Source organism: Pholcus phalangioides, unplaced genomic scaffold, assembly GCF_987345545.1.
Source record: "Pholcus phalangioides strain wild (caught in Gottingen) unplaced genomic scaffold, Ppha-v1.0 ptg000015l_1, whole genome shotgun sequence".
Lineage (NCBI taxonomy): Eukaryota > Metazoa > Arthropoda > Arachnida > Araneae > Pholcidae > Pholcus > Pholcus phalangioides.
In genome coordinates, this window is record NW_028301608.1 from 18,927,063 (window position 1) to 18,953,853 (window position 26,791).

Sequence of the window (26,791 nt, forward strand, 5' to 3'; positions counted from 1 at the left end):
TGACCGACAAACCTCTTCCATTCTTTAAGATTTCATTATCAGTGAATAAAATTTGCAAATATGCAGAGGATGCAAATAAATTTTTTCTCAAAGAGTAGCAAAATTCACAACTGCAGAATATACGTCACATTGAATGCAGAATTAATGCAGAAACGTATTCGATAGCAGCCTCCTTTTGCTAAGCCACCTCCATTAGGATCCTGTATAGCCTCTACTGCCCTATTCTGCACCCTCTTCTCCAGGAAGCAATATCACCCACTTCAAAAAACACTGAAATAAACTATTGAGAAACCACGCCTATTAAAGCAATTTAAGTTTTTGAAAATCCTAATTTATATGTCAACTGGTATCATCAAAGCATTTGTTCTTTCTCTAAATCAATAAATATTTTGTGAAACAAGAATTTTTAACTAAATAAAAGCTTGTCATGCAGCTTGTCATGGTTTTTAGCGTAATTTTTTTAAAATGCATAATTTACGTCAACTTTCACACAGTAGTTGATATGCAATATTCACATGTATGATATGAAAAATAATTACAGTTATATACAAAAAAAAACATTTGGTTACAACTTGAGTATCAGAAAAAAAACAAAATAATAATAAATGCAATATCAGGAGATTTGAGATGCAAAAAAAATTTAAGTATAACAAAAATGCAATTTTTAATGAATGAGAATGAGCATCTAATGGCAAGAGGAAATATTTCACTACACATGCATAGCTCCTTTTCGATAGACTTCCCTCATTTCTTCAGGCAAGGAACTCACCAAGTTATAAATTGACTGAAGAGCATCCGATGACTTGACCAGATCTGGTTGTTTTTGCAATATCTACAATATAACAAATATACATATATTCCTCAAAAATATGTTAAAAAAATCAAAAGCTTACTTTGAAATACAGTAGACTCTTACTAATCTGGCACATATCAGACCAGGGGTATACCGGATTACCAAAATTGCCAGCTTACTGGAAGTTAATTGAAAAAGCCCATTTAAATAATATAAACTCCTGAGTAAAAACACGCAGTGACCTGTTTCCTTCTTGTATGTCTCAAAAAATAAACCCGCATAAAATCGTCAGATTACTGGATGCAGGGCCGGTTCTGGACTAAGTAAAAACACACACAATCCCCCGTTATTTTCTAATGGCATAAATAGGAGTTTAAAACAATAAATAAAAAAATAATTTCAGTATCGATGAGATAATTTCAGTATTAATAAAAGATAATTCCATAATTAAGGAAAGAGATAATTCCAAAATTAATGAAAGCAATAATTACAGAAATAAGGAAAGAAAAATTCTAGGATTCATGACAGAGATACTTTCATCATGCATCGATGAAAGTGATAATTCCAAAATCAATGAAAGATATAATTTCAGTATTAATGAAAGCAATAATTCCAGTATTAATGAAATATAATTCCAGATTGATGAAAATGATAATTCTAAGCATTAATGAAATATATTTCCAGATTGATGAAAATGATAATTCCAAAATTAATGAAAGAAATAATTGCAGAATTAAAAAAAGAGAATTCCAAAATTAATAAAAGAAAAATTCTAGAATTAATGGTAGAGATCATTTCAGCGTTGATGAAAGTGATAATTCCAAAATTAATTAAGGAAATAATTCCAGCATTAATAAAAGAAATAATTTTGGCATTAATGAAAGAAATAATTTTGACATTAATGAAAGAAATAATTTTGGCATTAATGAAAAATAATTCCAGCATTAATAAAAGAAATAATTTCAGCATTAATGAAGGAAACAAATCCAGAATAGATGAAAGAAATAATAATTAATAAAGGAAATAATGCCAGAATAAATGAAGGAAAATCCCAGAATAAATGAAGGAAAATCCCAGAATAAATGAAGGAAAATCCCAGAATTAATGAAAGAAATTTTTCAGCATTAATAAAAGAAATTTTTCAGCATTAATGAAAGAAATTATTCCAGTATTAATCAAATAAATAATTTAATCTTTTTTATCTTTAGATGAGTTCTCCATCCTTTTTTATATTATCGTTAAAATGCAATATTTAGAGACTGAACTGTACATTTCTATGGGCAAATTGCAGGCAGGAACTGCATTATTCCCCGAGTTACGTGATTTCCTTGCATTCGATGTTAACCCAGTCGCAGCGGCTCGAAGGTCCCATCCAGTCTCCCTTCTTGTGTGGAAGAGGAAAAACATGTTACAATATATGCGGGGCACGAGTTTAATATGGTGGGGGCGCTTGGGCAAAGCATAACCATTAGCTGAATGTCTCATTTGACATGAAATGGTTCAAAAAATTTCAGAAAGAGAAATGTAGGTACATCTGAAAAAAAAAAGATTCTGAAGTGGACATGAACTAATTGGGCTCTAGTGGCAGTAATTCTGATGATTGGTGCAAAAATTCAACTCATGACGTGGCTATTTTATTTTAGGGCATGCATTCATATCAACAAAAAATGTTTGTTAGCCGAGCATTTGTTAGATCTGTTCTAGAATATTGTTCCATATAATTCTGAATCCTTATTATTCATTCAATAACATTAGTATTGAATGCCCCAAAATAGGCTTTGCACTTCGTTTATGTCAAGAAATTTTATATTTTTATAATCATATCCTTACTAAAATACACAGATCTGCTTTCAACTGCGATTCATTCAAAGTCTGCCGTCAGAATGCATTGATCCTCTTTCTTTTTTTAAATTCCGCATTTTGATTTGGATGTACCAGTCATTTTAGCACAAATAAGTTTTTACTATAATAGCATCAATATTCGGAACCGCAACCTCTTTTATGTCCCACCATACCAAACTAGTTGAAAAATTCCCTGCTTTTTCGCTTTCTCTGGTGTGGAAGTTCTCATGTGCTTTTTCCATGTTCCCCAACCCCCTCCTGAAGTGAATCTGAAAATTGCGGACATATATATTGTTATTATTATTTGTGCATTATTCCTTTCTTGTTTGTTAGCGCTATTTACGTTTTATTATGCTGTTTTGGTTTTTTTTTTCACTTCACTGTAATTGGGCATAGCCTGTTGTGTGAGATAAATAAATAAATTCATTGAGCCTATCTGCAAATTATAAACTGTAATATTGTCACCATTTTCAATGGCAATTTCAAACAAATTCGATAAAGGGAAGTCACTATATGAAAATACACAGGCAAATAATTGATAGCTTCTGTCAAATTCTGTGTATTATTCACATCAAATTTGTATCATTTTCTTAAGAATCACAAAAAAAATTTGTAGTCATTCAAACAAAATTAAAAAGCCTTTTTGAGAATTAAGGGGTATGACACACGGATTATTTTTTTTTAATTCTTGAGATCGATTTAAGTTTTGCTCCAAAAAAAATTGATTCAGATATTTACAGGGATTTTTATATACCCACCTCATACACATTTTGGATTACTCTATCCAAGCATTCAACTTCACTGTCGGCTTTCTGAAGATTATCTTCCAAAACCTTCTTTGTTCTACTAAATTTCTGAGCTAAAGTCTGCAAAAGTTGTTCTTTCTGGTGAACTTTCTCCTTGAGTTTTGCAACCTTAAAAATTAAAGTTGCAATTATGATAAACAAGTTTGTAGGAAATAGTCTAAAATAGTAAAGTGAATTGGTGTATAATTTTCTTATCCACATAACTAACCAGAAATATTGAAAAAATATACGCTTATTCAAAGAAACAATAATGGTTTTAATGACAATGAACTTTTTACCATTTTATTATGAGGAACACGTAAATTATAACACACATGGCAAAATTTTGAAAAGGAAATATTTAAAATCTGAATATCATATTACACAGGCTGTCCCAAATTTTTTTGTCCAACAAATATCTCTGCAATCAGTGAACGAAAAAATTAAGGTTTATTTTGTTTGTATACTACATGTAGTGACCTGTTTCAACTGATTTTTTTTTATATATTATTCCCATTATTATTATTTATTTTAGTGTGGTAACATGCGTATTTTATGGAGTCAAAGCTCACAAGAAGCATTAGGGTCAGTCAGGGTAATTGTAAAAAAGACAGTTGCAAGCAATTTGGTGGCTTTTATTGAAATCTAACAAACAAGGTTAAATTATGTGGAGTTGTTGGCAGCCCAGGAGCCGATTCTCGCCTGTTCGATAGAAGTTGATTGGGCCTAGATAACAGTTGATAGTTAACAACAAACAAAATTCTTTTATACAAATACAAATACAACGCCACAACAGGCAAATTGCCCAACGAGGTGGCTGACTTAAGAACATCATGGATCCCCGAGCCCCTACCTACTACTGCTACACCACACATGCACCCCCCCCCCCCCCCGCGGAACTTTGCACGTTTTTTTTTTGTTTTTCAAGTTTTGCTTCCCCACCTGCTGCTACAAAAAAGTAAGGGTCAAATTACTGTTATTATATGATTAGTATACAGTCACAACTTCATGCAGTGTTGTTTTTTTTTCCTCTTAAGTCTTTCTGGTGACCCACCTATCCTGTTTTCAATTACCCTGAAACATTGAGAGCATGGAGTAATTGAAAACAGTTTTATATGTTTACTTCTTATTTACATTATTCTTACTATTTAATATTACTTTACTTCATTTTACTACTTAATTTATATTACTTTATAATTTACTTATTATATACAGTTTCACTGTTGTTTATTTACTTGTTATAAGAGTCCTTGATGTTATTTTATTTGGAGTTGAAGTACTAAGTTTTCTTTGTGTTAGAAGAGAGAAAATGCCACGAAACAACAAGAAAAAAATTATTTGTCCAAGCTATGCAGGCTGGAATGTAACTAAAATGCATGTTTTCAATTACCCCAAAATTGTTGGGTATTGTATCAACTTACGAACTTTGGTTAGTAGTAATAGTAGTAGTACTCATAGTAGTAATTTCTAAACAAGTACAGAACAGGTCCAATCCTTCAAACGAAGCAAATTTTGATTTCCAGCAGATTAATTACATGTTCTAACTAACCAAAAATTGTTTCCAATTACAACCGCCTGACTCTATCTGTTTACATTTGTCTTCTGGACAGCCTGGCCTATCACACTATTGTTATGAAAAATGTAGAAATTGTGAATAAAACATGTATTTGTTACTGCCAAGGATGAAGTTACACTGGCCAACCAATGTCCAAAGTTGATCCGACCAGTGTTCAAAATTCAGAGTTTTGCTGGATTTTGGCTGGCTTCTATATGTTGATCCCAATGATTTTGGGTCGTCACCACATTGGCATATATTTCTGTGATAATTATTGTCATTTATAATTAGCCATAGCTAACCCATAATTATTATGGTTAGCTATGGCAACTCTAACAATCAAAGGAATCCAGCAAAAGCCCAAAATTCGAACATTAGCCAGATCAACTGGCCAACTTCACGCTTTTACAGTAACATATATATAAAAATACTATTAATGTTTATGGATTTCAAATTGACAGAAAAAAAAATTACTTCTTGTTTCAAAGTCAATTTATCACATATAGCAACAGCATCTGAGAAATGCAGTGAGCTCTGCTTTCCTACAGAAGAGCTTAAAATTTGATGAACCTCTTCTTTCAGTTGTACAGCTTGCTCTTTGTTCACTGCTTCAAGACACTTAACTTGTTCTTTCAGATCTGATATTTGTCGTAACAAGTTCTGAATGAAAGAAAATAAAAAAAATCATATATGCATAGCGAAATTGCAAGCATTCATAAAGTGATGCTTGATGAACATGAATGACTCCTTGTTTCACGAACCACAAATGAAGTCCATAGATCCCTAAGCACCATACATTTTTCTGACAGAATTGCCTTATATTTAAATTTCAAAACAAAAAACTTTTTGTTACGAATGAACATAAAAGAAGAAAATCTTATAAACAGACTAATACGATAAATACTATGCAAGCTTCTATAAACACAAAAAATAAGCTAACAAAACAAAAATGTCTGCTTCATGTAAATTTTCTTCTCTTGAAGTCTAAATGTCACTAAAAAAATGCAAGTAAAATTTACATGCCTCTTTATCATCTGAAAATGACTTCTTCAGCTGCCTAAGCTCATTAGAGGAATCAGAGAGCTTATCATTGACATTCAAGATATCCTCTGACTTTGATTTCAATTCTTGCAGCAAAGTTTTTTCACTCTCTTTGGAATGTTTGGCCTCTCTCTGAAGACGTGATCTGTTTTGCAGAAAGAACAACAAACGTCAATATCAAATATTGGTCTAAGGAAGTTTAGACTGGTGAAACCATATTCCTCACATTAGCCCGCAACAGTGAGGGAGACCAGTAGTTTACATACATACAGTTAATATACACACCAAGCTCCTGAAATACCCAATGTAATAAAGTTTATAAATCACTCTACAATACAATATTATATGACATCAAAGATATATAACCCAAATAAATACTACTACTTGATGTATCCAGTAAGAACTTCTCTGAGAATTTCTAACAAATTTCACTTTGAACATGTATGGCCCTAACAAGTTGCCAGAGTTATGCATGTTGTGTGTTTAAAGAAGAGCAGCTGTCTCCCACATTTTGAACAGAAAGTGGCAGGTGCCTGAATTTTCAAAAATATGTAAGTATTGTGTTGAAGGTCTACCTTCTCTGTGTAGACTTTTCAAACGGGAGACAGGCTCACATCCATGCCTTGAACTTGGGAAGAGGAACAAATACCAACTGAACTAAATAAGTACTACAATTCACCAACTATCACAGATATTACACAACAATTCATACCTTGAGTATTAGTTGCATTTTAGAATACTGTGCATTCTAGGACATGGGGACATTCAATTTGTTTTAAAGCACTATTATGGGCCAAGCATGAATCAATTTAAAATCAAGCATAAACTCAAACTTAAAAGTCAAAAATAGGCTACAAAATGAGAAACCGCCATCTCAGTATTTTTCTTACCACATGTCAAAGTATTTTCCCACAACAAGTTCAATATTCCTCTATTCTATGGTTCTTAATAATGTAAGGGATTAAAAACTATTCTGCAAAACTACAACGCAAGTTTAACGATTTTTCTTTAAAAATTCTTCAAATATATTTTATTAAATTATGATTATAAAAGAAATTATGAAGTTAAAATTATTGCAGTTGTAGTCAAATATCAAAACTCTGCCACTGTGGTGGTCGAGTGGTTATAGTGACGGACTCGCGATGCGAGGATCCGGGTTCGAACCCCACAGTGGTGGTTGGCTGAAAAGTTGGTTTTCTGTGGTTCCCAACTTCAAGGCGCAAATGCGAGCCGATCTCCCCGTTAAAAAGTCTCGCCACAGAGAGCAACAGTCCTACAACGATAAATCATTCAATCATAACACTTCACTCATAGTTAGAAAAACTGGTGGCAGATGGCAGCACTACACATAACAAGCATTACAGAGAAACAAAAAAAAACTTCACGTCAGGATTCACTACAAACTTCACGTCAGGTTTCACTACACGCACATTCCCGCATGTACCGTTTCGTTGGGGGTTCCGCGGGGGGGGGGTGTTTGGTGTAGCAGTAGTAGGTAGGGCCTTCAAAAAATGGCTCAGGGATACATGATGTTCTTAAGTCAGCCACCTTGTTGGGCAATTTGCCTGTTGTGGCATTGTATTTGTATTCTTCCATATACATTTGAGTAGCTCTTTGATGAGTGAAAAGTCAGCTCTAGTCATCTAGATCACTACTACTTTACCGCACACCAACTTCAGTCATATCGCCATATGGCAATTTTCAACCAGTGGAGTTGGGTGGGAAATGAAGGCGCCATCTATCAGTGGTCACCCCAGGCTTGGTAGGTAAGGAACTTGTTTTCGATGTGCATAGATCAGCTGGGATAATAGATCAGCAGGGCAATTAAATTTGATTACCAACCATTGCTCATCCACATTAACACTGAAAGCCTGTTTACATAGTTAACTAAATTTTAAGTGGTCAAGTACTTTAAACCTGTCCCAATGTAAAGGCTTGTTTACAAGGGTTATTAAGTAATTAAATGATTAAGTAAAATAGAATCCAGTCTATATTTCCTTATCAAATAGTAACTATGCACATGTGCCAGTGGACATGGTCTCGTATTATCCAATAATCATCATTGATCGTATTCCAATGATCATTGCATAATACGAGTTGGTTACTTGGTTGATCAGTTTTTAAAGTATGCAACTAAAATAAAAAATTATTATTATTTAGATGGTTTTACTCATGGTTGCTTGTTTCATGCACTTAAAATCGGCTCATGACTACATTTTGATGATTTTTTAAAGCCATAGCTTTTCAATCGCAATTTATTTGTAGATCTATAAAGAATGATACAGTAAGGTAAAATGTCAGATGACGTCACATTCCTAATTTACTGATTATGCCAGCATTATTTATTTGGCTATCTTTAAAAACTGACACTATTAGTTGGGTGACGTGTTGGCGATGTTGGGTATACTCATTAGTAGAGGCCGGAAGTTTAAGTGCTAAAAATGGTTTAAATAGGCAGGCAAAAAGGCACTAAAAAAGGAATTTATAACTTTTGAAAGGAAGAGAAGTGACTAAAAACAATCAAAAACTAGCTGAAAAATTTGTTGCACTTAGCCCATCTACTATTTTAATTATAATTTATAGTAGCTGCATTACTATCCAAGCCAAATTGATTTCAAGCCCAAAATAAAATGTTAGTAGACCGAGGATCAAGCCAATTCCAAGATGACCATCATTATCAGACGCGGAAGTCATAGTAGAGAAAATGATCTGTGGGGGCTCCTTCAAGTTACGAATAATTCTCGTTTATTTATTATGGTGTCGCAGGGAATTTTTCTCTAATAGTGTTGTTAATAAATGGAATAGCTTACCCCCGGAGATAGTAAATTGTAACACAATTGACACGTTCAAAAAGAAATACGATAAACATGTTGGGGTAAATCGAGAAGCTATCCATACTTAGAATCAGACAACCATAAGTATTCTTTATGGGCATTGTATAATATTTTATCACGTGTATATATTGTTTATAATTTTTGTTAATTGCATTTTTAATTGGGTTGCTGTATTTTTGAAATATATGACATCCATATTTTTATGGGCATCTTTTTCTCAGCCACCTATTTGGGCATTTTGCCTGTTGTGCCATTGTATTTGTATTTGTTGTATTATTATGAATAGCATTATCATTTCTATAGTTGAAACATGGCTATCTTGTTCTATTTTTGTAATTTTTTTTTTTTTTTATCACCACGTATGAGGGGTTCTTTTCAAGTGCTGGGCCCTGTCTGGCTGCATCTGTCTCACACTCCTGAGGGCAACTCTGGTCAATTTAATCGAATACTAAATATGCATGTTTAATAAATAGCCATGGTTGCTTGCAGTGCATTTATGGTGCAAAAATAACAACATGAGCCCACAGCCATCTGCTCCTACCCCGCCTTGCATGAGCCATGATGTCAGTTCATAAACTCTTGGGACAGTCATTGGTTAGCTATACATATCCAACGCAGTCCAATGCCTGAGCGAGATATGTGAAACATGTTGAGAAACAAAAATTTCTAATTTTCCTCTGCTTTTCTAACATGGGCATTGTTGATCTGAAACAAATCCTTCATGTCTAATGCCATCCGGTCAAAGCAAAGTTAACGCATGGCAACACCAATATCTCAGATCACTCACGTCTAAATGGGACTTCAGTTTCTGATAACTAATAATGAGAGTTAGAAAATTTTAAAAAGATCAATTCTTTTGAAGGTCTCAATACTCAAAATATCCAAGTTTTATAGATTATGGACTTTGAAATTTTCACTAATAAACTTAAAACTATGTTAAAATAGCCATTTATGGCACAAAAATTTCAAAAAAGGCACTTTTACGAAAAAAGTTTGAAAATAGGCAAAAAAAGGCATTCATGGCATTTTGCATGAACTTCCGGGCTCTACTCAAGCGGGTAAGTCAACCCGCTTATGAAGTCAGTTTTATTCTGTCTCTACTACTGATGTTATACAGAGATCTGTCAGTATTTAAATGTTTATAATTATGAATATCAAATTCAATCTTATTGTCATTAGTAGCAACAATTTGAAAATGAACGATTGCATTGATGAAGATATTATTTGTGTAATTATAAAATAATTTAAAAAGAATAAATTTTGAATTTAAAATCTAATCCCTCACATTTCTTCCTTCAGACCTTGATTTTTCGTCATGTATTTTCCTTGAGACAGTTCAATCACCTTTTTAAGTTTCCCAACAAGTGTATTCAATTGATTTATTTGGCTTTCGAGCGAAGCTTTCCTACTGTCATCGTCTGAAGTTGCCGAAGTAACTTCTGGGACAGGTGGTGGACTAGGCTCTTTTGGAGGCTGTACAACAGGACGAAATGGTATCGCTGTCCCAACAGGCTTGAATGCTCCTGTTCTACCAAAACTGATTTTGGTAACATTGTTTTCACTGGTACTATTGGCAGGTTCGGGAGAGCTGTGAACAGACTTGAAAACACTTTCATCCGATGATGAAACCTGAAGACTAGAAGGCTTGCTTGCTGTTTTCTTACTTGTTCTTTCAACTGCTTGAATGATAGATTGGACAATGGACACGGGACGATCATTGCTGCTAGAAGACAAGGAGCTACGAGGGCTAGATGGAGGTTCACTAGAAGGCAAGTCTGGCAAAGACTTATGCATGTCTGGAAATGTAATTTCATGTATGTCTCTGGGAGAGTTACTATCGGAAACCAGAGCTTTAAAATGAGAATCTGCATCTGTGGTGAGATCTTCAAGAGGAGACAGTACTTGGGGAGATTCAAAATCCTCACTTTTATCACCTTCACTGTCAAGATCAGATATTATTTCATCCAGCATCTAGAAAAGAAATGGTTCAGGTGTTACAAGTTTTATTTGCATATTTTGTACATGAACACGTATGACCATATATCAATTCAAATCTGAATATTCAGAAGTATGAAGAAACAACTTAAGTGGAAAACTATTTCAAATTTTAAATAATAATCATCATAACCACCAACGCTATTGTATTGAAACAACTACAAGTATGTGCCTCACCTAGACCTGACAGAAGATTGCGAAATCCCTATAGGTTGCAAAGTGTGTGTCATTTTTCTGTTTTGTTTATATTGTACCGTGTTTTGAGTTTGCTGTGATTTTTGTATTTATGTCTGATTGTGTGTATATTTGAAATTTAAAAAAAAAAAACTATTTGATGCATTGTAAAATATTTTGCTCACAATCTTTTATGCTAATGGTGGTCAATGTTTTCCCTGCGAATACTAATACCAGAACTCTTATGCACTTATAGTCTCTAACACATAATTTTTTTTGTGTGCCACTCATCTTTTATCATTGCTTTTATTTAGCATTTCCATATGTCTTGTGTATGAAATTGGACCTCATTTAAAAAAAAAATCTAATGAAAAAAAGAAAACAATTTAATTTTTAAAAAGTTTGACGTTTTTCTTTTCAAAACTATTTTTTACAGCTGTTTTAAGTGTTTTTTTACTCATATTTTTTGAGAATTTGAATATTGTCAGTGATTTATTATATAGGTTCAATGCAAGGTAAGGAACTTTGCACAGAATTGTGAAATCTAAAGAGGCTCCATCAGCAATCAAATATTCTTTCTGACACAGAAATGTGATGGCACATGAAAATGTAAAATTGAATATACAGACATTTTCATGTACAAGGATGGCGTCACCCTCCACTACCATACGAAGGTTTTTAGAAACTGGCGGTTGCAAAGATAAATTTTGGAAAGAGAAAATTCCACTGCTCCCCCCCCCCCCTTTGCAGGAACCAACATCCTCTCACTTTCCGGGAGAACACCCTAGGCCACTAGACTTTTTTTCTTTTTTTTAAACGAGCACAACTCAGGTCTTTCGCCATAGGCAATTTACTACCTAGTGAGTTGTGCCGGAAGTATAAGTGTGTGTACCTAACAGTCTGAGTGCGTATCTAGTGTTGAGTATGATTTTTCAGTGCTGCCATCTATATCTCAGAAGTGAAGTGAGTGATGTGTAGTGACTGAATATTTGTACTGTTTGTAGAACTGTTGCTCTCTGTGGTGAGACCACTAGACTACAAAGGGACGATTCTCAAGTTAACGAACCAACGACTTAACTTAGGTTGTCATCTGGTGGCAGCATCAGTAGTTGTTAGCTTGGCCTGAGTCTGGTCTGGCCATCCATGTATGGTCCCGTTCAGTGTGAGAGATTCGTTGCCTTTGTAGTCTAGTGGTCTAGGGCATTTACCCGGAAAGTGAATTTTCTCCCTTTCCAAAATTCATCTTCGCAACAGCCAGTTGTTAAAAACCTGTGTATGGTAGAGGAGAGTGACATCATCCTTGTATATGAAAATGTATTTATATTCCTTTTTTTTTTTCTGGCAAATGTTCACACAGCAAATTGGCCACCTTTTAATAGATGCTATCAAAAACCAAGCAAAATCAGATATTACAAATTGATAGCATCATAGCATAAGCAGTCAAAATGCATTCTTTTATCATGCTGATCTGATGTCGTATAAACACATATTGCATCGTTTCAGAATATTAAACAGTCGTTTGGTGACGATGATATAGAATGCTGTGCCTATTTTCAGTCTAATTATTTTAAGTTTTGAAAACTAATTAGTAATCATTTCGATTGTTATAATTTTATTTTTTTAATGATTTAAAACCACAGTTAAGAACATGATATGAAATCAGTTTCAATGTATTCATAAAAAAATTTAATCAGGAAAATATATTTTATAAGCTTCAAACTGTTAAAAGAGGAAAATAAAGGGGAAAAAGAAAAATTCATTGGCCGACTGGCTTGTTAAATAGCAAATCACAGAAATAATTTAATTATGTCAAGTAATTGTTTCTTCCATTTCATCAATAGAATTAGAAAGTCCAAATCAAGTCTTCTTAACCCTTACAGCAGCAATCTCAAGGTAACTTGTCTAACTTGATCTGATCTGCTTTATTTCAGCAACCCCAAAATATCTCAGGTTCTTAAAACTCACTCATTTTGACATCCCAGAGTCCATATACAGTTGTGAGTTTTGTCTCCTTCTTGATAACATGTTTTCCTTCTTCTCCTCTCCCCCCCCCCCTTCTATCAAGCAATTCTCATCTTTTGTTCAAAGTCTGATAACAGAGGGGGAGAAAAAATATGTTTTTCCTTCCCTTCCCCGTAATACAATTAAGCATACAGCATAAATAACAGAAATTTATAGTTCTTTTTTCTTCCTTGCTTTTATTATTTGTTTTAGGGGGTGCATTCATCACTGCACAAAAGATTTTATCACATTATACACAAAAGATCTGAAAAAAAAATATTCTTCTTGAAAATAGATGGAAATTTCCAGGAGGTGCAGTGATTTTTACTGTGGCAGTTATAATGCAGATCAAGAAAATTGTTAAAACTGTGTGTAAAGGGTTAATAAAATACTTAAACCTTATCAAAAACACTAGACTCAATTATAGCGCATCTATATCTTTTAATATTATTCAACATTAACTGCTATAGATGCTTAAAAAAAGCATTGCATTACTTTTTTATACATCATAATTCATCTGTACTATGACCGTAAAAAAAAAATTTCAGAGAAATTCATTTACTCTATAAAAACATGTTTGAAGCTTGTGTTTCACGTTATTTTTCTACTGTGTTCTACAGTTTTTGTTCATTAATTACTATAAATGCAGGTTACTTTGGTCCTGAGGTCCTTCTTTGTCTCAAAACGATAAAGTAATAAAATTACTCCCATTACTGTAGAAAACCATTTTCGAGAGAGAAATTTTTATTTCCTGCTAAGTACTGCAGAATGCGGCTCCGAAAATAGTTTTCTACAGTAATTAGACGTGGTGTTATTATTTTATTTCTTTGGGACAAAAACATACCCCAGGGTCAAATTAGCCAGTGTTTACAGTATAATATAGAACTAATGGTTCATTTAGTATCCGACATACCTCTTTTTGAAGCTCTAATTCATTAGCAGCAAAATCGGAAGCATCATTCAGGACGGTATGCAGGCTGATGGAGATCTCTGACAGATGCATGGAAGTCATGGTGAGCTCTGCTCCCTGGCTTAGCAACATATCACGAGCTTGGCCTTCAGTTCTGTCAAGTTCTGCTTGGAGGAGCTGGAGTTGCAAACTTGAAAGTAAATAGAAATCAATCAACTGACATATAAAAATTATCTACTCAATAAAAATAATAAACCTTCTGATGTGAAAAATCTCATGCTGATTTTCATTTCACGGGATTTTCAGTGTATCAGGTTATCCTTATAGAAGAAACTTTTAAAATTATTAAAAATTCATGAGAATTAAATAAGAAAAAATTACTTTTTATCCTGTACTTTTGCATACAGTTTACGAGCCCTAGTCATCAGATCATTCAATCTAGTCTCACACAGCTTCTTTTCAGCTTGAGTGACACTAAGCCCTTGCTCAGTTTCTTGAAGTGCCTCAGCCAAGGTAGATCTTTCTTCCTGGAGAAACTCCACATTTTCTTTCATCTCCATCAGGGAAGCTGCAGTTTCCTTCAACTGCTTCTCAAGTTTTTCTTTCTGAGTTGTGACCTCATCTAACATCCGTTGATAGTCCTGTAGAGCGTCCTGACACTGCAAAAGGTCTCTTGTGGTAGCTTCTAGGTTTTCCTCAAGATCCTGTATTTTATTCGTAGCCTGCATCATTTCTAAAAAAATTAATATGAATTTGTATTCATTGATATATTTTTCCAGCGAGAAAGTGTTATTGAAAGATATTGAGAAAATAACATTGATTTCTGTGATCATGTTCATACAGCTGAGATACTTTTTGATACAGAAAACAAAATGCTTATAAAACTTGTAAAGCTATAAAAAAATTCCTATCTCCTGCAATTCCCCTTCCCCCAACATACCACACGTTCAATATTTAGCACATTATTTTCCAGCAACACAACTTTTTTTCTGTTCCATTTCGAATGCAAAGCATTCATTGATACAAGCTTCTAAATACTGTATATACTTGCATATAGCCTGTTCACACACACACGTATAAGCCACCTCTCCCCCTAACTTGAGGACCACTAAAGCGACAGAAAATTGGAAACCTGTGTATGAGCCGATCCTAGAAAATTGGGCACATTTCTAAGATATAAAAGTTTTTAACCATGAAAAATTATCACAAAAACCTTTCAAATACTTTTCTTCCCACATTTACTCACTCTCCACTACACTTTACAGCATTAAAATATTTTCCATCGTATTAACAGACACAAAGGCATGGTTGTATAAAATGTTCAGTCTGCTGGGGGCAGAATATACGAGATGACTGATGTTCGTGGGCCACAGACTGTTATAATTATTGTTGTGTGGATTGATACTTTTGATTTGGAAACCTCTTTGATGTAGGACTGTCTTAATGCAGGAGCTAACCTGGGCACTGCCTATGGGGCTCTTGGTGTATGAGGAGCCTTAGATGACCTTGCATAGCAATCACCATAAATTGTGTCCTGTTTGTAGAAGTCTCGGTGTATTGCTAGGCTGATAAGACAAGATACATGCCGCCTTATATCTTTTGCAAATTTCAAGGTGTTCCCAAAGGATGGTTGCATCTAGCATTTATTTATAAATCAAACTTGTATACAACAACGATCATTATCACATCAAAATTCGGTAAATTAAAAATAACAAGTAATGAACGATGATCTTGTTGGTAAATTTTGTAAGTTCACATTTGGTGATATAATCTTGAATCTGTCCCTCCCTGTGACGATCCTAGCATCCTGGGTGCTAGGCATCAATCGAAATGTTGACCCGATCGTAGGTTGTAATGACACTTGTTGAGTAGTCCCAGATCTCTCGCCGGTAAATAGTCCAGTTCTCCTAATGTTGATCACAATAAGATCGACTGTACTTTCTTCTTATTGTAAAGGGACAGAAAAGGGCCAGGCCAGAAGGCCCCCCCCCCAAGATGCTGAAACATGACTGTTTTCGTGAGCCGAGTTAAACCTACTTTGCAGGCAGGAATTAGTGCACTTGGCTGTAGACGGAGGTAATAAAACTCGAACAGAATTTTTTTTTCTCTAAAACTGACCAATGTATAAGTCAAACCTCCCAATATATAAAATATGTTCTGAACAATAAAATTCAGCTTATACACGAGTATATACAGTAAATAAAAAAAAAACATATCCAATCTCTTCAGTTTATTGAGGTGTATTGAAAGAAAGGAAAAATATTTGTAGGCAAATTAGAAGGGAGAAAAACTATTTTCGGCCCGTACTTAAAATTCAAATGATAGTGATGAGATATTTTGAAGCCAAATTTACCATTCTAAAGGTTTATTCACACACAACCGTCATACCCTATCTAGGTTCTGAGAGATTTGTCTCGCCTTAAGATAAAAAATAATATCCTTCTTCTTTCTACTAGGCTAATTCATTCACACTCATCAGTAGATACCAGTATTGTTTGGTAAGGGAAAACTCCAGGTTGTAGTGTGTCAAACGGAGATTTTCTCAAATCGAGAAGCTATTCATACTTAAATAAGACAACCATCTTTTTTTATGGACAGTGTATTATATATTATTAATAATTAGTTCGTTTTTTTTATTTTGTGACATATGCTATTATTTTGGGTAGCTGTATTTTGGTTATATTTGACATCCATATTTTTTTTGGGCCTCTTTTTCAGACACCTCGATGGGCAATTTGTTTGTTTGCGCCTTTGTTTCTGCATGTGTATTTGTGTAACAAAATCAGATCAGTTGCAGCAAGAAGAAAATATTATGGAATCAGGGAATGTATAATACTTGGTTTTCAAAATAAAGAAATATAATATTATGATGAAATTTTCGAGAGATATAGTTTTGCAAATGTTTTTCTCCCTTTTATTTTTAATTTCATTCATGTCCTTTGAGATTAAACAACAGAAACTTTGACTGCATTTGCGCATAATGTTGCTTGCTTGAGAAAAAAATGTTGGAAATTGTACTTACCACGCTCTTTATCATCAAGCTTATCTATAAGATCTACAACTTGTTGTGAGATGCCGTTATTAACCTCATCTTCTATTGATTCTGAATTCAATATCTGAAAGGAGAAGTTGAAAAACATATTATTAATTAATGAAGTCTGAATCAGAAACAATAAGTTAGTATTTGCAATCGATATGATATGGTAAAAATGAAATAATGTATTACCTGCTCCCAGTATTTCCTCTGCAGTTTCCTGTTTTCTTCTTGCAACTTTACAATCTCCGCTTTGTACATTGGTATCAAAACATCTTGATTTGGTCCATTATCATCTGATTTCATTGATGAGCCATCAATGCACGTTCCAGATAAATTTTCGGGAATCGAAGCCAAATGAGAATCGGAATGTGATAGATGCTGAAGCTCTCTTTTGAGAGAGGCTACAGGATTGGATGGTGCAATATCAAGTAGCTGCATCCGCACACGAGCATATTCAACCTGAAATTATTGAGAATATGTACATGTGTATATAATAAATATGTGTGTATTACGATTTCTATATCTATATATATAAAATTGATTTTCTGTCTATGTGTGTGTATGTTCTCTATACAAATCTACAATTTTAGATCGATCGTTGCCAAATTTTGCATATATACCAAATGGGACCCGACTTGAACGATAGGCTACTTTAAAATTTCGTCAGCCTCGGGCAAATGCCCCAAACGGGCAAAAAACTGTCCGGCAACAATGGTTTTTGGGCCTCAACAATCACTTTCCGAACATTTACTTTGGTTACCGTGGTTCCCTAGCAATGCGTTTCAGACGTGTATATGCCTTTACAACGGTTTGTCACTTCTTTAATCCTGTTAGTATATGTATAATAGTTTATGCCTTTATAATGGTTTGCCACATTTTCAATATACTCTCAGTAATGAGGCTTTTTGAATAGACGTCATAATCATCATCAGCATCGCTTTGAGAGTCAGGAAAAGGGTGATCCTCATAGAAATCAGTGCTAAAATTGTCGATTTTACTGTAGAAATGCGGAAATTAGTGGGATTTTCCGCCCCATCAATAATTTTAAAAATTGTATTGAATTCTCGATTTTTGAAATATTCAGTTCGCTTAGAGATATACGAAGCCCAGGAGATTAAATATGAAGTAATTAGCCAAACCTATACTTTTGAGTTGGATATTCGAGCAATATCATTGATTTCATTTATATCTTTTCAAGTATGAAAATTAATGTCTCCATATTGTCTCTTTTGATATTTATTTGCATAAATTCATGTGGGTTAGGATATTTTAAAATTAGTTATGAGCCCGCGAAAAGTGCATCAAAAAAATTCCACAGCTTTAACTAAGGATTTTTGGAAGCTGGAACAGACAGATGGATAACTTGAAGTTCAGGGGGGGGGGGTCGAAATACCTAGCGCCCCTTAAAAAAAGAAAAATATATATTAATTTCTACGTTTCTGTGTAAATCTAGATTTGTTTATTTCATGAATCGCGCAGGTCGCCATATTGGTTAACTTGGACAAGGTTTGTATGTACCTCAAGAAAAAAAGAGGGAGATATCACGTGATCCAAAAAAGCCTCATTGAAGAAAACCCGGGCAGCGCCGGTTATTATAGCTAGTATTTTTATAAGATTTTGAAGTTAATGTGCCAAATTCAACCACCTGAAACTTTGTGTGTTAAGGTGTACCCTGAGCTGCCCTGTGGATAAAATTGAGGGTATACAATAATCACAATGTCGACAAGCCTTTAGGATTTTTGAATGAAGCAGAGTCTTGCATTTCTATACAGCAGCAATTTTCAACTGGTGAGTAAAAGAGGTGTGATAAAAGTTCCAGCTTGAGAAGCCAAAGTTCAGTGCAATTCACATTCCACTGGATCACGGCATCATCAAATTACTTTCATCACACATAACACCAGAAACGAATGGCTTCATTTTTCTATTAAGGAAGTGTGTCACATATAAAATGAAATAAATATATTTTCACAGTATGAATTATATGGCAGTGGCCTTCAACTGCTGGTCCTGAGACAGTATTATATTGTAAAATTCCATCAGGAACTCATTGATTCTTGACGCTCTCTAGCTACCACCTGGTTCTTACATAGGGAAGAGTAGTTATTGAGCAGAGGGGGAAATAACACCTAACCCGATGTGCTGCAAGATGATAAATGTTGAAAACATGCTGCTGTATTGAGAAATGTTTAAAATACTAGAACAAAACATTTATCATGATCAAATTAAGAAATGAAGATATCAATGCATTTCTTTTTACAACAAGTATGCACAGTATTGTGTTACCATATTCCCCCACCCCAGCATTAGCCAGCATGCAGGAAAAGAAAGGTTTAATGAGAATCACACGATACATTGGGAAGACCAATACAAATCTACTCAATACAGAATTAATACGCAAATCGGAATAAAATAATGTAGCTTTCTGTTTGAGCAAATGTGTTGTTTTTTCCAGAAATTTTTTTTCATGAAATACGTTTCCGTTTGCTGCGATTTGCTAGTCCTTTATTTGCTACAGTCTTCAGCAATTTTATCAAATTTGTCATAAATAGGTTTGGTTACAATTCACTTCATATTTAATATTGTGATTTCTAGTATTTTCTTCAATTAGATTTGGTTACCCTAAGTATGGTCTTCCTTTCAAACTGGACACAAGTCTGGTCTATTGCCATGTGCAATTTACTACCGATTGAGTTGTGCCGGAAGTGTGAGTATAGCCAGTGTATAGCCTATATAGTATTGTGTGTAGTCAGTGTGTAGCCTATATAGTACTGTGTGTGAATTTGTAGTGCTGCCATTTATATTTCAAGTGCTATTGTAGGCCTGTTGCTCTCTGCGGTTAGGCTTTAATGGGGAGATCAGCAGGCATTAGTGTCTCAAAATTATTGCAAAAATCTCAAATATCAATAGAAACCTTTTCAATTTCAACCTTTTAGTTGGAATTAAAATAATCAAGTCTGCCTGCAGACGCCCCTTTACCATTGTTGTGAACCATAGTGTGAGAAACGCTGGCCTACAGTATTTAAGATGTGACATTTCTGTGCATGTGAATTTAAAAAAAAACACACCTGAAGCTTCTCGTGTTCTTCAGTAAGTCTTTTCAAGTGAACAGCAAGGTCTGGCATGTTCCATGTTGCATCACGAGACTGATAAACTTTATGAGATGGAGAATCAAATGTGGCCAAATAAGTATCACCCTGGAATGTGACCCCTCTGGGTAAAGTATGACAGTCTAAAGTCTTCGTTGGAGACCTGCACAACAAAGCTTGCTTCTTAGAATCGCCATCCATGATACTGTGAGAAGATCTGACACTTGTAAGATTTTCTGTGCTCTTTGAGTTGAAAACCGGTTTTGGTTTGATCAGTGGCTTCCGCAGAACAGAAAATGGTGGTTTTCCAGTGGAAGAGGTGGAAGCTTGAGACTTCTGTTGGCGGATACTTCCATGCCTGGTTAATGTACTGGTGGTTGATTCTGGTTTCGGCTTAGATGATGGTAATCGCAGGCTTTTGGATCTCACAAGAGGACTTTTTGATGCACTTGGCAGAGGGGCACCAGATGCGGAAGGCTGCTGGTTGGCTGGCATATTCAATCACTCAAGCATTGATCCTACAAATAATAATTAAGGTATACAGATTCCTTCTTCAAACTAATGCTTGTTCTACACCATTATATTAAAAAATCAAACACAAACACTTAAACTATAAGTTATACATGTTACTGCCAAAACCTGAAGTTGGCCCAGTTGTCCCAACCAATGTCTGACATTCTGGCTTTCGCCAGCTTCTATATATCGATCCTAAGATTCGGGTCATCACCATGTTGCCGTATTTTTTTGGGATAATTATGGCCACTTATAACTAACCTTAATTATTATAGTTAGCTAAGAATCTGAATCCCAAAGCAGAATGTTTATACATTGTTCTGCAACAAGCCCTCGGCTGACTGTGGAAATGTTCGGCAGTAAAAATTCTCATAATAGTATATTATATACTTTTCTTTAAATTCTTCCAGATTGCCCTGCAGTAGCACTGATTGTTCTGCAACATACGTCACAGATGCAGGCATATATTCTGCTTTGGGATCTGAATATTAATATCTTAGGGATACGTAGGGATTGATATATGGGGGCCAGCAGAAGCTCAAAATTCTGACATTGTCCAGATCAATTAGACCGGCCAGCATAGGCGGAGATAGACTTGGAAGTCTGGGGGGGAGGGCACAGTCATTATTACTGGGGGGGGGGACAAGATGATGATGACAATTCATATATACATTAGATCAGTCGACTCCACCTTTGACAGGCCCCCGTATCTCCGACCATGTCGGCCAGTTTGTTAACTGACCAAGTTCGAGCTTTGGCAGTAATATATATTACCCAGTACTCAATAAATCAATAAATAATAAGGGAACAGGTGCATCTTGACAAGTTTGAGGAACTAATGTTTAGGACCCCCTCCCCTTTGCCCCTGATTATATATTTTACAGCGTTCGGAAATCCTCATACAGTATTTCAGCATGCACAAGGATGCTGAGAAAAATATCCATTCAAATAATTTTAAAAACAATTAAATGCATTTTAACACAAAAATGGATGAAAATTCAACACCGAAGGTAATTTTAAACTAATTTACAACTGATTAATTAAAAACAAATTCGGCAAGAATAATAATTCAGAATAAATGAAAGAAATAATTCCAGAGTTGAAGCTAATGAAAAAATAATCCCACAATTGATGAAAATTCAGAATTAACAAAAGAAATAATTCCATTTCCATTATGAAGATTCAGAACCAATGAAAGAAATAACTTCAGAATTAATGAAATTAATAACTCTGCAAATGATGAATTTTCATCAATTCTGAAACTTTTTTATACCTTTCAGAATCAATGCAAGAAATAATTTAAGAACCGGTGGAAGCAACCAATAATTTACCATGAGTGTAAGACCTACCAAAATGCAGGACCCTGTGCAATCACACCTGTCGCACAACAATAAGGGCAGCTCTGGTAGCGTGCCCATTTTAATATCCCATTTTACTAGACCCTTCACCTTGTCAACATTTTGGGTACACTGTATATATGACATAAAAACCCATATTTGCATTATGCACCCCATACATTCATAGGTACTAGAACCTGACAGCTGAGGATTTCTACCCCCCACAATAATCAATGAATATGCAATGGAATGCACCATTTTGCCCATTGCATATACACTGCTCAAAACAATAGGGGATAGCACATGGTTTTAACAAAATTACGCAAAGATGTATACCGATAAGTAACATAAAATGAATCATCCATAATTTAAAGCCTAGCAGGAAACGGAAGAAGAAAACTTCATACGCAAATCAAAGTTCATGACGTCAAAAACCAGAAAAAGGAGATAAGGGCAGAAATCGGGATGTTGCAGAAACGTCTGTTTTACTGCCGTAACTGTGAAATTTGCCTTGAGGATGTCTCAACAACGTGATTTACCGGAATCCATGGCATGGCGTGTTATAGGCAGACTGGAATCCGGGCAAACACAACGTAGTGTCGCGGACGCTGTTGGAGTCACCAGAAGTGTTGTTGCAAGGCTGTGGAATAGATTCCAAGAAACAAGAAATGTTAGATGTCGACAAGGGCAAGGTCGGCCACGCGCCACTACAGCAACTGATGACCAGTATATGCGGTTAACAGCCCGCCGAAACAGAACAAAGAATGCTACGCAGCTGCAAAGATGGTTGCTCTTGGCAACAGGACGAAGGGTGTCCAGCCAAACAGTACGTAATCGGCTTCATGAGGGAGGGCTCTATGCACGTAGGCCAATGGTCTGCATTCCGTTGACCCCACGCCACCGTGCGGCCCGAAGAAGAAGATGGGCTGCTAAACATCGAGATTGGGAGCAACATGATTGGAGCCAAGTGCTGTTTACAGACAAGTCCTGATTCAGTCTGGAGTGTGACACCCGACGTGTTCTGGTATGGAGGGACAGGGGCACTCGAAATAACCCAGCATTCATTCGTGAAAGGTCACAATACAGACGAGCTGGTTGGATGGTATGGGGTGGAATCAGCATAGGCGGATATACGGACCTGCATATCATTCGGAATGGCACTTTGACGGCCCGAAGGTATGCAGACGAGATACTGCGGCCTCATGTCATCCCTTACGCTGGAGCCATTGGAGATTCCTTTGTTTTCCAGGATGATAATGCCCGACCGCATAGAGCTCGTCTGGTGGAGAACATGCTTGAAACTGAAACAATACAGCGTATGGAATGGCCAGCGTGCTCTCCTGACCTGAATCCAATCGAGCATGTCCCAAACATGCTCGATTGGATTCAGGAGCAATTGGATTCATATCGGCAATGCGTCGTCCAAGCATGTCCCAAACATGCTCGGACAACGCATTGCTGCGCGACCAAGGCCGCCTGTTACTGTCCGAGACTTACAGATTGCACTTCTTGATGAGTGGAACAGTATTCCCCAAAGTCTGATCGATAACCTCATCGCATCCATGGCAAACAGGTGTGCAGCAGTCTTAGTTGTTCGAGGAGACCACACGCCCTATTAAAACTCATGCATCATGTCTAAACAGTACTTTTTTTTATCGTTTACATGTAACCAAATTGTTGCCCCAAATCATCTTTTCATGTTTTTTTCATATTTTCAAAGAATTAAAGCTTAATTCCAAATTTTTTTACGTCTTTTTTCTGTATTGCGCATTGATACGCGTGTACTATCCATTGTATGCCAATACGTGGCTGTCTCGCACGGTTTTCTTCACTTTTTTGCTTGCTCCCCTAATTGTTTTGAGCAGTGTATATAAAGGCTTCAGTCCTATATATGGGACAACTGGCAACTCTCAACCGACCCCCCCCCCCATGTTTTCGTCATGTGTAGAATAAGAAAAGTACTACGCCGAAATCTGTTTCAAGAATATTACATTGGCTTAAAGATGACCTAGCTGGTTGAAGCCTTCTTCACATCGGCACCACAGCATAGTTATTGTGGGAAGAGTCACAAAATGACCAATCCCGGCCTCATCTCATGGTAATTTCAGTTACATTTCACATAGAAGAAATGCGGGAGAAACATTTCCATCATTGCCGATAAAAATAATAAACACATAAAAGTATTTTAATTATCTGTTGTTTTTTTTCGAAAATAAAATATATGGCAGAGCATATCGGATAATAGTCAGGTCCAGTGCTACAGTATATCACGAATGTTGGAAAAATTAATGTCAGGTTCACTACACACACATTCCAACATGTATTGGTATACATACCAATTCGTTAGAAATTCTGCAGAGGAATGTGGATGAGGTGCATTCGTGGTTTAGTAGTATATCACAAAAGTGGTCTTGACCCATAGGCCCACCCAGGCACAACTTGGGGGCCTCAAGTGTATTTTATAGGCATCTTCACTCTAAGGTGTCAAAACCTGGGGACTGAGGCTGCTTTAACACCAACCCCCCTTCCTCCCCAATAATTAATGAACATACAATGCAACGCACTGCATAAGGGCACAAATCTCATATATAAGGGTCAACTGGCAACTTTCAGCACTGCAGCAATGTTTTATTTCAAGTCGGCACCTTTGTCTTGACCTGCAAATGGGGCAGAGGCAGACATCTTCAGCTGTGTATGCAGCAAAGGCAGGCATCTTCAGCTGAAAATGAATCCAAAGCAAATATTTTCAGCTGCAACTGGAGTGGAGGCAGACAGCTTCAGCTATGAACGAAGCTGAGGCAGGCATCTTCAGCTGTAAATGAAGCTGAGACAGACCAGCACCACCTAAAGATAGAAGGCCTCTGCAGTGTTTGCCATAAACGTCATTCAGACTACCTAGCAAGTTTGCCACATTTTGAAACAGAACATCTTATTTCATTTTTGATTTTGCCAAATAATCTTCCTGATTGGCTCACAAATACAGCATAGTGATTGGATGTGGGGCATATAAATCGCCAATTCTTAGCCCGATCATTTCTTTTCTTCACAACGATGGTACTGGCACAAGCAGGGAATTTTTTTTCCCCTGAATATTCTGAGGGAAAATGCACTACTTACCGAAGTCACAAGCAGACTACAGAGGCCTTCCATCACTAGGAGGTGCTGAACAGACACCTTCAGCTGCGAATGGAGTGATGAAGGCAGACATCATTAGCTGCGAAGGAAGCTGAGGTAGGTGGATCCGGGACGATGTATCTGAAATGCTTATCGAGTAGGTGCATCAGATCGTCCCATATTTTACGGGACAGACAAATTTACCCCAGAGTATTCCCTTCTTGAAAGGGGGGGGGGGGCAATCACCCTACCTGAATCAGCGCTTGCTCTGCTCGAGGGTCCACTTTACTCTTGAAACAGCCTTGTATCACAAACAGCTTTAGATCATAAAAGTCATTACTTTATAACACTGGTAGCCTGAGAAACGTTTTCCTTTCACTGCACCTTTATTAGGAGGCGGCTTCTCTGGAAGGTGTTTTAAAAAAAAAGAATATAGGAGTGGCCCTCAAGGGGAAGAGATTACACTGTAAATACACATAAAAAATTTAGTAAATCTCTTAAAATTTATACCAACCTAACAACCGCCCTTCATCAACAGAACTTCCGGTTATTTATTTCAGGCATAAAAAACATTCAAGTGATTCCAACTTCGGAAAAGAAAAACCTTTTAATTTTTCAAAAAATAGTTTGATTATTTCATAGGGAGGAAAAAAAAAGGCCGTAACTTAAATAGCATTATAAAGAATATAATCTACGTAATAATTCAATGTAATTATGATCACACAGATTGTGTAAATAATAATGCTAATAATACCAATAATAATAATAATAAAAATAATAGAAGGCATTTCACTGTTGACTTATACGGATTATTCGTAAGAACGGACTTTGTTCCAGCAAAATAGGAGAGAATCAGTGGAACATTTTTGCTGCAGGGTACCTTTTTCCAGAAGTTTATGAATGAAACTCACCTAAATTCCCATTTTTTATCAAAAAAAAAACATTTTAATAACTTTTCATTCAAACTATTACAATAATAACTGTCGAAATAAATCTAGATGATATCACACATTTTTATTTACCATATTAAAACTGAGAAAGAAGGGCAGTGTCCTTGCAACCTTTGTGTCTTTCGTAATGTTTGCAACAGATGCCGCCACTATACTGACATGAAAAGTCAACATCATCATAATTTCTCTCATTTGAAACAGAACCGGCGAAAATGAACAATAATAGTAATTCCGTCTGTCTTCGCTTTTAATAAATTGTCCACAACATTTGGTCAGTTTTATTTAGGGTTACAGATTCGAAAACTGAGGATGGAGGAAGCTTGCTTAAGCATTTATTCCAAGTGACGTCATTTATACGAATTTCCACAGCAGATGGCGCTACTATTCCTTCCAATAAAAAAACCGGCCAAAAAAAATCATTTTTTCCAACTAAAACAGAATCGCTAAAAAAAGAAAAAAAAATTAGGAATTTCGAAGTCTATAGGTCAATTTAAAGAATCACGAAAACACTCATGTCAATGAATTGATACATGTTTCAGAATGCAAGAAAAATTTCCTGAGAAAAAAAGATATAAAAAGAATTCTGGGCACCTGAAATGGAAAAAGACGAATTTTCGGAAATGTAGGGGAACACAAATGAATTACCTCTCAGGTGAGGCAATAGACTAGAGAAAAAACAACGTGTGTAGACCCAAAATCTGAAAAGGAACCAAGACTGAAAACGAATGGTTCTTTTTGCAATTTTGGGTCTACACACGTTGTTTTTTCCCTAGTCTAATGTAGGAGAACGCTCGAAATGGCATCCAAAATGAGGACAACTCGTA

General features: G+C 35.7%; 1 protein-coding gene across 1 annotated transcript; it reads right to left on the reverse strand.

The window, feature by feature from the left end:
• Positions 1-449: 449 nt before the first annotated feature.
• Positions 450-25,775, reverse strand: LOC149075607 (uncharacterized). Its single transcript, XM_089243089.1, has 11 exons — positions 25,532-25,775; positions 20,033-20,571; positions 17,157-17,426; positions 16,953-17,046; positions 14,312-14,663; positions 13,934-14,120; positions 10,136-10,821; positions 5,999-6,161; positions 5,450-5,635; positions 3,394-3,549; positions 450-832 (listed from the first exon to the last, which is right to left on the reverse strand). Exons 2-11 carry the CDS (start codon positions 20,546-20,548, stop codon positions 710-712), a joined length of 2,733 nt encoding a protein of 910 aa, XP_089099215.1. The 5' UTR covers positions 20,549-20,571; positions 25,532-25,775; the 3' UTR covers positions 450-709.
• Positions 25,776-26,791: the final 1,016 nt, after the last annotated feature.

Coding starts and splice junctions, on each gene's coding strand:
- LOC149075607 (XM_089243089.1), bottom strand. CDS start 20,548: ATGCCAGCCAACCAGCAGCCTTCCGCATCTGGTGCCCCTCTGCCAAGT. Junction 17,427..20,032: donor AAGAACACGAGAAGCTTCAG/GTGTGTTTTTTT, acceptor CAATAATTTCAG/GTTGAATATGCTCGTGTGCG. Junction 14,121..14,311: donor GCAAAAGTACAGGATAAAAA/GTAATTTTTTCT, acceptor TTTACTTTCAAG/TTTGCAACTCCAGCTCCTCC.